Source organism: Bos indicus x Bos taurus, chromosome 14 (genome assembly GCF_003369695.1).
Source record: "Bos indicus x Bos taurus breed Angus x Brahman F1 hybrid chromosome 14, Bos_hybrid_MaternalHap_v2.0, whole genome shotgun sequence".
In the NCBI taxonomy this organism is placed as follows: domain Eukaryota; kingdom Metazoa; phylum Chordata; class Mammalia; order Artiodactyla; family Bovidae; genus Bos; species Bos indicus x Bos taurus.
In genome coordinates, this window is record NC_040089.1 from 76,351,295 (window position 1) to 76,363,245 (window position 11,951).

The 11,951-nt window shown below is 41.0% G+C and overlaps 1 protein-coding gene across 1 annotated transcript in view; it reads left to right on the forward strand.

Moving 5' to 3' along the window:
• Positions 1-10,394, forward strand: part of CNGB3 (cyclic nucleotide gated channel beta 3) — a 187,306-nt gene extending 176,912 nt beyond the window's left edge. Inside the window, exons 16-18 of the mRNA XM_027560636.1 lie at positions 6,553-6,699; positions 6,944-7,118; positions 9,656-10,394. Of these exons, the coding sequence (XP_027416437.1) occupies positions 6,553-6,699; positions 6,944-7,118; positions 9,656-9,913 (580 nt within the window). The 3' untranslated portion in view covers positions 9,914-10,394. The remainder of the gene's footprint in view (positions 1-6,552; positions 6,700-6,943; positions 7,119-9,655) is intronic.
• The last annotated feature ends 1,557 nt before the right edge of the window (positions 10,395-11,951 follow it).

The window sequence follows — 11,951 nt, forward strand, 5'->3', positions numbered from 1 at the left end:
TTGGGGAGAACCTCGGGAAAGGACTATAAAGTAAATAGGGTTTTTTTGGCCATGGAGAAACAAACTTTTAAGTTTTTAATGTGAGATCTTGAGCAAAATTAGGCATTAACATGCTCAATTTGTGTGGATTCCAAAGAAATAGTTTCCATCTAGGAGGAGTAAATCCATTCTTAAGTGACCTGAATAGTCTTGGACTCAAATTTAACATGAAGTTCAGGTGGGGTCTCTGATGCCTTATGGTGGCCTAACAGTAAGCTTTTCTTCCCTCTATTTTATTTTATTTATTTTTTTTTTGCCTTCTCTGGTTTTAATTGAGCATTTTATATAATTCTGTTTTTCTCTTAACATATCTATGATGATTCAAAAATTTCAGTGCTTGCAATACACATTTTAAAATAAGTTTACCTTCACATTTACACTAAACCACTATCACACGTCACTTCATGGCAAATAGATGGGGAAACAATGGAAACAGTGACAGACTTTATTTTCTAGGGCTCCAAAATCACTGCAGATGGTGACTGCAGCCATGAAATTAAAAGACGCTTGCTCCTTGGAAGAAAAGCTATGACCAACCTAGACAGCATATTAAAAAGCAGAGACATTACTATGCCAACAAAGTTCTGTATAGTCAAAGCTATGATTTTTCCAATAGTCATGTATACATGTGAGAGTTGGATCATAAAGAAAGCTGAGCACCGAAGAATTGATGCTTTTGAAGTGTGGTGTTGGAGAAGACTCTTGAGAGTCCCTTGTACTGCAAGGAGAGCCAACCAGTCCATCCTAAAGGAAATCAGTCCTGAATATTCATTGGAAGGACCGATACTGAAGTTGAAGTTCCAATACTTTGGCCACCTGATGGCGAGAGCTGACTCATTGGAAAAGACCCTGATGCTGGGAAAGATTGAAGGCAGAAAGAGAAGGGGGCAACAGAGGATGAGACGGTTGGATGGCATCACTGACTCAATGGACACGAGTTTGGGTAAACTCCAGGAGTTGGTGATGGACAGGGAGGCCTGGCGTGCTGTGGTCCATGGGGTCACAAAGAGTCAGACACAACTGAGGGACTGAACTGACTGACTTACCAGGTAATCCAGGAGCTTTATAACGGCCTTCCGTATCAGCCCTGAAGACATTAATGTCGGTCATTTCACTTCTCCCCATGCTCAGTCACCCAATACACTGCTACTTTATTTAAAGTTATACTTCAGATCAATTAAAAATAAGAAAAATAAAACTTTTATTTACCTCTACTTATTCCTTCTCCCCTTTAATTCTCTTTATAGACCTAAGTTTTTAATCTGTATCATTTTACTTCTTCCCAAAGAAATTCTTTCAACATTTTTAAAAAGTAGTTCTGCTAATGTCAAAGTCCTTCAGTTTTTGGTTTTCTGAGAAAATCTTTGTCTCTCCTTCACTTTTGAAGAGTAATTTTACTATGCATAGAATTCTAGGTTGATGATTTTGCTCTTCTCAGGCACAATATTTCACTCCACTCTCTTCTTACCTGCATGGTTTCTGATGAAAAGTTCACCATAATTTTTATTATCATTCCTTTATAAGTAATGTTTTCCCCTCTTATCTCTTTTCAAGATTGTCTTTGGTTTACTGCAATTCAAATATGATATGCTCAGGAATGGGGGTGGGAATTTCTTCTGCTTGGTATTCTCTGAGCTTCCTGGAACTGTGGTTTGTTGTCTGTCATTAATTTGGGAAAGTTCTTGCCATAATTACTTCAAGTTCTTTTTTTAGTATTAGAGATTGGTAGTTGCTTCTCTGTGTGTGTGTATATATATAATACTTTTTGAGAATATTTCACAGTTCTCGATGTTCTGTTTTTATTTTCTTTTTCTCTCTTCGCATTTCAGTTCAGGAACTTTCTACACGTCTCATGTAATCTTTTCTTGGCCATACTCAGTCTATTGATGAGCCCATCAAAGTCACTATTCATTTCTGCTACAGTATTTTTGATTTCTAACATTTCCTCTAGAACCTGTCTTGGAATTTTTATCTCTCTGCTTACATTACCCATCTGTTCTTGAATGATGTCTACTTTTTCCAATAGATCCTTTAACATATTAATCATGGTTATTTTAAACTCTCTATCTGATCATTCCAACATCTGTTTTACATCTCAGTCTGGTTCTGATGCTTTCTTTGGCTCTTCCGGCTGTATTTCACTAATTTTTTAGCGTGCTTTGTAATTTTTGTTAAAAATTGTACATGATGTAATGGGAACTGAGGCGAAAGGTTTAGAATGAGATGTTATATTACTCTCATTAGGAGTCGAGCTGTGTTTACCGTTTGCTGTAGCTGTGGGTGCTGGACCTTCTAAATGTCTCCAGCGCCCTTGTTTCCATCTCCTCTGTTGCCTTTGGCCTTCCTTAAATACTCCTCCTCAGAGCAAGTCTGCATTTTGCAACTACAATCCACTCTTTTTATACAGAAGCCCCTTTGACATGGTGCTAAGGTATGGGGGAGAGCTCAGACTTTAGGATTAAATCTCAGTCTCTTAGGGCACTTATGTCCCTGGAAGGCGATCTTCACAGGTCCTTCTTATCCTATTACATAAGACAGGAAGGCTAGAAGTGCCTAGAGTGAGAGAAATGCCCTTCCTGAAGGTGGATAAGACTCTGGTAATCTTTTTCCCTGGATGTAGGCCTTTGTGATGGAGAAAAAAATACACCCTGGGAGTTTTGTTTTGTTTTGTTTTTTAACAATGATTAATTATCCCCTCTTACTGCCAGAGCAACAAGCAGATCTTTCTTGGCTCTCAACCATGAGGATTTGCTGGAGTTTCTCAACGTCAAACCCATAAGAGTATCAGTTTCCCCCTCATTGTGACCCTCTGAGTTTCTCATTCTCTTGATGATTTACTCTCAACCTATAGCAGTTTGTCAAAATCACCGTTTAAGTGTTCCCTCCCAGTTGCAGCTCCAAGGGCTTCTGCCCAGATAAGCAGGTCTGGCCATGACCTTCTGAAAGCATCTGATTATCCAGATTGGGGTGGGCGTTGACCTTGCAACCTCAGTTCTCTGACAGGTCTGAGAAAAGTCCTTGGGTTTTCAGTTTGTTCAACTTTTTCAAGTGGTAAAGACAGGAATGACAGCTTCCACGCTCTTTACATGTCACAGCTAAACTCTGTTAGTTTTCTAATGATTAACGGCCAGTCAGAGTGTTCCATTTTCTGCAACAACAGCTGGAGAAGTACACATGGTCTGATATCAATCTTCAGGCCCAAGATCCAGGCAGCTTCTCACATCTCATTGCCCCCAAAGGCAGGGCTGTGAAAGCGTGAGCATTTCCATTGCCAGACCGCTTGCTCAGTCCTTCCCAACCCTGGACATTGTTTTCATTAATGTGAGACTTCTTTCTCCATTCCTAAATGGTTGACTCCAAGAGGCTGAATCTCAGTGAGTGTTACCATCTCACTGCAGAGCCTGTAGTGTGTTTTTTTTTTTAACATTTGAAATGTGCTTTTTATTGTCTTGTTTTCAAAGATCAACCCTCATTTTCTACATTACTGCTGAATTATAGAAGTTATATTTATTTGTTTCATTCACTCCGTTGTTCATTTATTTGATAACTATCTATTGGCTACTTCCAAAAGGCAAAATGCCCCAGCTATACCCTGAGAAAGACTAGGGATCTCTTCAAGAAAATCAGAGATACCAAAGGAACATTTCATGCAAAGATGGGCTCGATAAAGGACAGAAATGGTATGGATCTAACAGAAGCAGAAGATATTAAGAAGAGATAGCAAGAATCACAGAAAAACTGTACAAAAAAGATCTTCACGACCCAGATATCATGATTGTGTGATCACTGACCTAGAGCCAGACATCCTGCAATGTGAAGTCAAGTGGGCCTTAGAAAGCATCACTACGAACAAAGCTAGTGGAGGTGATGGAATTCCAGTGGAGCTATTCCAAATCCTGAAAGATGATGCTGTGAAAGCGCTGCACTCAATATGCCAGCAAATTTGGAAAACATAGCAGTGGCCACAGGACTGGAAAAAGTTGGTTTTCATTCCAATCCCAAAGAAAGGCAATGCCAAAGAATGCTCAAACTACCACACAATTGCACTCATCTCACATGCTAGTAAAGTCATGCTCAAAATTCTCCAAGCCAGGCTTCAGCAATATGTGAACCGTGAACTTCCTGATGTTCAAGCTGGTTTTAGAAAAGGCAGAGGAACCAGAGATCAAATTGCCAACATCCGCTGGATCATGGAAAAAACAAGAGAGTTCCAGAAAAGCATCTATTTCTGATTTATTGACTATACCAAAGCCTTTGACTGTGTGGATCACAATCAACTGTGGAAAATTCTTCAAGAGATGGGAATACCAGACCACCTGACCTGCCTCTTGAGAAATTTGTATGCAGGTCAGGAAGCAACAGTTAGAACTGGACATGGAACAACAGACTGGTTCCAAATAGGAAAAGGAGTTCGTCAAGGCTGTATATTGTCACCCTGTTTATTTAACTTCTATGCAGAGTACATCATGAGAAACGCTGGACTGGACGAAACACAAGCTGGAATCAAGATTGCTGGGAGAAATATCAATAACCTCAGATATGCAGATGACACCACCCTTATGGCAGAAAGTGAAGAGGAACTCAAAAGCCTCTTGATGAAAGTGAAAGAGGAGAGTGAAAAAGTTGGCTTAAAGCTCAACATTCAGAAAACGAAGATCATGGCATCTGGTCCCGTCACTTCATGGGAAATTGATGGGGAAACAGTGGAAACAGTGTCAGACTTTATTTTGGGGGGCTCCAAAATCACTGCAGATGGTGACTGCAGCCATGAAATTAAAAGACACTTACTCCTTGGAAGGAAAGTTATGACCAACCTAGATAGCATATTCAAAAGCAGAGACATTACTTGGCCAACAAAGGTTCGTCTAGTCAAGGCTATGGTTTTTCCTGTAGTCATGTATGGATGTGAGAGTTGGACTGTGAAGAAGGCTGAGCACTGAAGAATTGATGCTTTTGAAGTGTGGTGTTGGAGAAGACTCTTGAGAGTGCCTTGGACTGCAAGGAGATCCAACCAGTCCATTCTGAAGGAGATCAGCCCTGGGATTTCTTTGGAAGGAATGATGCTAAAGCTGAAACTCCATACTTTGGCCACCTCATGGGAAGAGTTGACTCATTGGAAAAGACTCTGATGCTGGGAGGGATTGGGGGGCAAGAGAAGGGGACGACAGAGGATGAGATGGCTGGATGGCATCACTGACTCGATGGACATGAGTCTCAGTGAACTCCGGGAATTGTTAATGGACAGGGAGGCCTGGCGTGCTGCAATTCATGGGGTTGCAAAGAGTCAGACATGACTGAGTGACTGATCTGATCTGATCTAATACCCTGAGAGATATAAAACCCACAATTCTTGAACATTCCAAGTGGGAAGTGGTATATGAATGACCATAGCTATTGTTTCACTAAGCCACGTTCAACTCTTTGCAACCCCACGGACTGTAGCCTGCCAAGGTTCCTCTGCCCATGGAATTTTCCAGACAAGAATACTAGAAAGGGTTGCCATTTCCTTCTCCAGGGGATCTTCCCCACCCAGGTATTGAACCTGTGTCTCCTGCTTGGCAGGCAGATTCTTTACTACTGAGCCACCTGGGAAGCCCTAATAACCGTACTACAGAGCAATTTATGATACTGAGAAATAATTTGATCTGGAAACTACTTACAGGAAGAGACTGAATTCACCTAGTGTTACCAAAGTATCATTAAGATTTGCTGTCAGAGCTTTATTACTCAGAGTACAGGCGAAACAGAATGTACATTTAAGGAAATTAACTAAGAAGGCTTTAATAAAGGGATTATTGACAGAAGTCAGTCAAAGAAAATTAAAAGACAAATCTAAGAGTACCCAACAAGAGATGCTGATACATCTCAAAGCTAGCTACAAGGGAGCTGTTTTCACAGCCAAGCCTAAAGGGGACAAGGGCAGGGCATGTTATCAGGGCCCAGAAAGAAGTCTGTGGGAGCTGTTCTAGGAGACGGCCACGTGTCAGGGGCTGTGGATTTTTGGTAGCAACTGCAGCCGTTGCTAACCTAAGTCCTGGCAGGGCAAGAATGGGGGAATAAATGCTCCAAAACCACTCTCTACCTGCTTTCTGACTTCCTCCTCATATTTCCCATTGGCTCACCCCAAATCAAAGTCAGAGAGCAAACCCGCAATTCAGCTTCCTGGAGGGCAAAGAGGTCAGGAGGGATAAAAGGTGAGTCTGGAAGAGCAAATAAAGGATTCCCACCAAAGAGAGGCAGCGCTTCTGGAATCTGGGAGGAAGAGTCTCCCGGGCTCTGATGGCTACAAAGCCTTGATTTGAGGTGGGAGTTAGATGCCAAACATGTCAAAAGCTGTTGCCACTTCTATTGCCGCCACATCCTGACTCTCTCCACAGGATCACCTGACCTCTCACCCCAGGGAATGACCCCGAGGCAGTATAAATGGCTCTGACATGTGGTATTTATTTTTTAAAAGATTTTGGTGGAGGGAGATAGAAAATTGTGGCAAAGATTTGCTTTTCTCTCTTACAGCCTTCTAGCGGCAAGAGGAGGAAACCGAAGAACAGCCAACGTGGTGGCCCATGGCTTTGCCAATCTTTTAACTCTGGACAAAAAGACCCTCCAAGAAATTCTAGTGCATTATCCAGATTCTGAAAAGCTGCTCATGAAGAAAGCCAGGTACCATCTTTGAAATCTCATTAGAGAAAAAAAAAAAAAAAACCCATTAGAGAGGAGTTGGCTTCACTTGACACTGTGTTCATGGCTGCAGTTAACTGTTTCCAGGAAAACCACCTAACATACTATTGCTTACGCAGTTATGCATTGAAAACTTCACAGATTAGGCGAAAAGATAGTATTTCTGGGAAGTTCTTCCAGAATCCTCACAATGCTATCTAAAATGGCCTTTCTCTCCTGCCCACAGAGTGCTTCTAAAGAACAAAGCTCCAGGCACAGGGGTAACCCCCCCAAACAAAGGACTTGCCTTTCTCTTCCCACCGAAACAAGAAACACCCAAAATGTTTAAAGCTCTTCTGGGAAGCTCTGGAAAAGCAGGTCTTGCAAGACTACTCACGTTGAAGAGAGAACAAACCGCTCAGGTAATAGGACAGAAGGAAAGGAGGACTGTAACAGAGACCCCCGGACGAAATACACTCAGACAAGCTCCTACTTTAACCCCGTGTCAGACACTGGGATAATCTGGATTCATCTAATGCATATAATTGCTACATTATACACAGCACTTACTATTATTTACTGTATACCCATGTATCATCACAGTTAACCCCCTGGGTTTATTATGACAGTTTTAGTGTTTTGTGACTATATATATATATATATATGTATGAGAAAAGGTGAAAGGGTTAGTCACTCAGCAGTGTCTAACTCTTTGCGACCCCATGGACTATAGCCCGCCAGGCTCCTCTGTCCAAGGAGTTCTCCAGGCAAGAATACTGGACTAGGTAGCCATTTTAATCTAGACTGATTTCTGTTGGATTCTATATTCCTCAGACGGTAGAGAATCTGCCTGCAATGCAGGAGACCCAGATTCGATCCCTGGGTCAGGAAGATACCCTGGAGAAAGGAATGGCAATCAACTCCCGTATTCTTGCCTGGAGAATCCCCATGGACAGAGGAGTCTGGTGGGCTGCAGTCCATGGGGTCACAAAAAGTTGGACACGACTGAGCAACTAAACCCAACACCGAGATTGTGTGTATATGGCATCCCTGGCGGCTCGATTTGTGTTTTCTGTGTTTGTGAAACTGCTTACTCACTAAAGTGTGTTTGTAGCCTCAAAACCAATATTTAAGGGGTTTGGGGGGTCATTCACAGGCATACCTGTACAGAATAGTGAAAATTTAAGTTGCTGGGGGCACATGTTTTCAGCTGAATTTGAACAAGGAGACACTCTGCCTTGTTGTTTCAGCTCTCACACTGTGAATGAATGAACTTTTCATGGTCTATTTATTGTCACGTTTTTTGTATTTTTGTGCATTTCCCCCCTCCCACTATTAAAAATGGCCCTCAAACATAGTGCCAAAGTACTGTGTTCCAAAGGGCAAAAAAGCAGTGATGTGCCCTACAGAGAAACACGTGTATTAGATAAGCTTCATCCGGGCATGAGTCAGAGTGCTACTGGCTGTGAGTTCAATGTAATGAATAAACCATACATATTAAATAAGGTGTTTCTAAATAGAAATGTATGTAAAACAAGGTTATGTATTGAGGAGTTGACAAAAATGTTAAAACCAGAGGCTTGTAGGATCCTAAACTTGCATTATCCCAAAGAGCAGGGTTTGCTAGTTCAGTGTTTATGGAAGCTTTATAGAACAAAACTACCATGAATAATGAGGATCAACTGTATTTATATAAACATATATATACCTATAAATGTGTAAGACATTTTACCAGCCATTAAACATTTTCACCAGTATTCATTCAATTACTAAGACAGAAGTAACCTCACAGAGGGCATCACAGCCTTCATGTTATAGCTGAATAAACTGAGATCCAGATCAATTATTTAGATAAGATCACCATCAATGACAGAGCAAAAGTTATTAGTCAGAAATTCAGACTTCAACACCTACACCAAGCTGTCTCCTAATTCCTAGAAATGTCATGAAACGGAAATGTTTTAGTTTTTCTCTTTTTTTTTATATTTCTTTGATTCTCATGATAAGTTTATGAGGCCAGATCCTGAAAAACAGAGCAAAGATTCAAGTTTTCTGAATCTAGTTATTATGTTGTCTCTAAAACAGTAAGAAATGAGTATCTGACTCTTTCTGAAAATTGGTAAAGCAAATATTATAAAGTCAATCACACTCAAGAGATTCAAAGTTGCTTCTTCCTTTTCCACACACGCAACACTGTGATAGAGGTCAGGGTACACCAGATGCCTCGTTTAATTGGCAGACAAATAATAATCTGTGTAGAAGATTTATGGGGAAAACAACTCTGTAGGTCAGTGTGTTAATTAAGGCTTTCAACTCTGTATATGCACCTTCATACCCTGTACAAGCCTCTTTCAAACTGATCTCAAGCATCACCAGCAAACAGCATGGTATGTTTCTTAATCTGAAATTTATACAGATGACCCTAAATGCCAAAGGTTCTAAAATTATATCAAATACCCATGGAGCAAATGGAGAAGACTGTACTAGGAAGGAGACATGAATTTCTCCCTGAGATGCTCCCATGAGCTTATGCAGGAGGGAAACCATAGTTCTAGAGTGTTTTTACAGCATTATTTGGTATTGGGCTAATACTTTTTTATTAAAAGATAAATATTTAAAATTTCATCTTCATAAAATAAATAAGTAAATATTTGAAAAGCAAAGCGTCTTGAGCACTAAGTCTAATAATTCAGAGACCATGGGAGCCAATAGGGAGCAAATTCCTTGGCAGGAACAGAAATGTAAGGCACACTAACCCTGAGTTCAAAGGTGACAGCTCAACCCCATTCTCCAGCACATCTGAAAACTTAGTTAAAGGATAGTCAAAGGCAGACATGATTCCCATATTACGTCAGTCTTTTGACGGCGATCCTTAGGTATTGCATATTAATCAAAAGACTCCAACATCCTCGATTAAGATTTCAGCACCAATCAACTCTTTTCAATAACTTTCTTCTAGAGAAAAGACGAAAACCAGGAAGAAGAGGATAAAGGAAAAGAATCTGAAGATAAAGGAAGAGCAACAGCAGAGAAACCACTTGAAACATCCAAATGTGAAACGAGTTCCATTACAGCGGAGGAAGCGCCCCAGGCAACTAGAAAGGCAGTTTTGCCCAGAGGAACTACCCGTCACTCGCTCATCATCAGCATGGCTCCTTCTGCCGAGGCCGGGGAAGAGGTTCTGACGATCGAAGTCAAAGAAAAGGCTAAGCAATAAATATGTGATGATCTTTAGACATACTCTAGCTAGTTCCCTGAGAGATTACAGCCAGGATCGGAGTTTAATCTAATGACAGGAAAAGACCTTGCCGGCACCCTTGAGAAACCACAGGCAAATCTCTAGCTTAGTTTCTAGGGCGTATCTGAGAGTGTGATCTTCTGCAGTGGCAATAAGAAGATTATTAAGGAAAAAATCCCTATTCTCCGTTGTCATCAGCTTTGTGCAATTGGTATTCTCCTAATGGTACCTAGAAGGTTATTTTTCTTCTGTACTTTCTTGATGATGTTTCTTCCCTCCGTTTTGATTAGGTTGGTCTTGGCTCTGAAATAATTCACTAGGTTTTTCTCTTAATTGTGTGTGTGTGGTGTGTGTGTGTGTGTGTGTGTTAAAGTCTTGCACTGTTAGTCTTGGTTAAATGTTCTATGTATATGACTATTACCTCTTACTTGGGGAGTGTGAGATTTTAATAAAATGTCAAACATCAACTGATTTTTATCCAAGCCAGGGTTATGTCAGTCAAGTATCAGATCAACCCACCAGGTGGGATTAAAGGAAGCAATCATTATGAACTCAATGGATATAAAACCCACCTTGCAGAGGAGTCCTCTGAAGACCACAGCTGGTCAGCAATACTAACAACAGTGAAAGTGAAAGTGTTAGTTGTGTAGACTCTTTTCAACCCCATGGACTGTAGCCAGCCAGGTTCCTCTCTCTGTGGGATTCTCCAGGCAAGAATACTGAAGTGGGCTGCCATTCCCGTCTCCAGGGTATCTTCCTGACCCAGGAATCGAACCCAGGTCTCCTGCATTGCAGGCAGATTCCTTACCCTCTGAGCCAAGAGGGAAGCCCAAACCCACAAGCAAAATCACATTGCAGCAACATGTTGGAAAAACTATACCCTTTACTAAAGACAACGCTTTAATATTTTCATTCATACCAGCTTAGAAGTCTCATCTGGCTCAACAGACTCAAACAGGAGAAATCAGATTGTCCCCATCTTCCAGGAGGCTAAAGCAACATTTCTCAGAAGCTTGCAGGCATTTGCTTCAGAAGGTGCCAAATTTGAGCTTCTTGTTTTCAGCTTTAGTAAAAACTGATGAGGTTAGGAAGGCAGACTGTACACATGTCAGATTGACATATCCCTACAATTTCCGGAAACTACATGTACAGCTGTTTACAAAATCTCCGAGTTAATTAAGTGCACTTTAGGAAGTTGTCCTCATGAATCAGCTAGCATTAGCATAATTACCAAAGTCTCATGCTGTGAGGAGGCTAAAAAAGCCAGGCTGCTGTCGGAGGTAATAATACATATAGAATTCCATTCTAAAAAATGCCGTTACTGTATAACATTACGTTCAGTATAATAAGGCTATTTCCAAGTCTCAGAAGATGGTCACTGTAACAGCACTTTGCTGAGAGTGTTTTAACAAATTATATTAGCCAAGAAGCCTATAACACAGACACATTCAGCAAACCATGTATAAATTAATCACTAGAAGAAAATGTATCATTTGTTACTCCCATTTTTATATGCAAAAATATTAAGAGTATCACAGAGACATGACAAATTTTACAAAAGGTTGGGTGGTGTTTTTCCATAGTTAAGCAAACAGAGAGAAATTGTTAAATAGTGCTTATTTGGTAAATGGGAGTTTGTTGTGGAGAGTGCTTACAAGAGCCAGAAAGAAAAGGTAAAAAAAAAATGTTTTTTAAAGGTAAAAATCAGGTCAGATGAGATCAGTCGCTCAGTCGTGTCTGACTCTTTGTGACCCCATGAATCGCAGCACGCCAGGCCTCCCTGTCCATCACCAACTCCTGGAGTTCACTCAGACTCACGTCCATCGAGTCAGTGATGCCATCCAGCCATCTCATCCTCTGGCGTCCCCTTCTCTTCTTGCCCCCAATCCCTCCCAACATCAGAGTCTTTTCCAATGAGTCAACTCTTTGCGTGAGGTGGCCAAAGTACTGGAGTTTCAGCTTTAGCATCATTCCTTCCAAAGAAATCCCAGGGCTGATCTCCTTCAGAATGGACTGG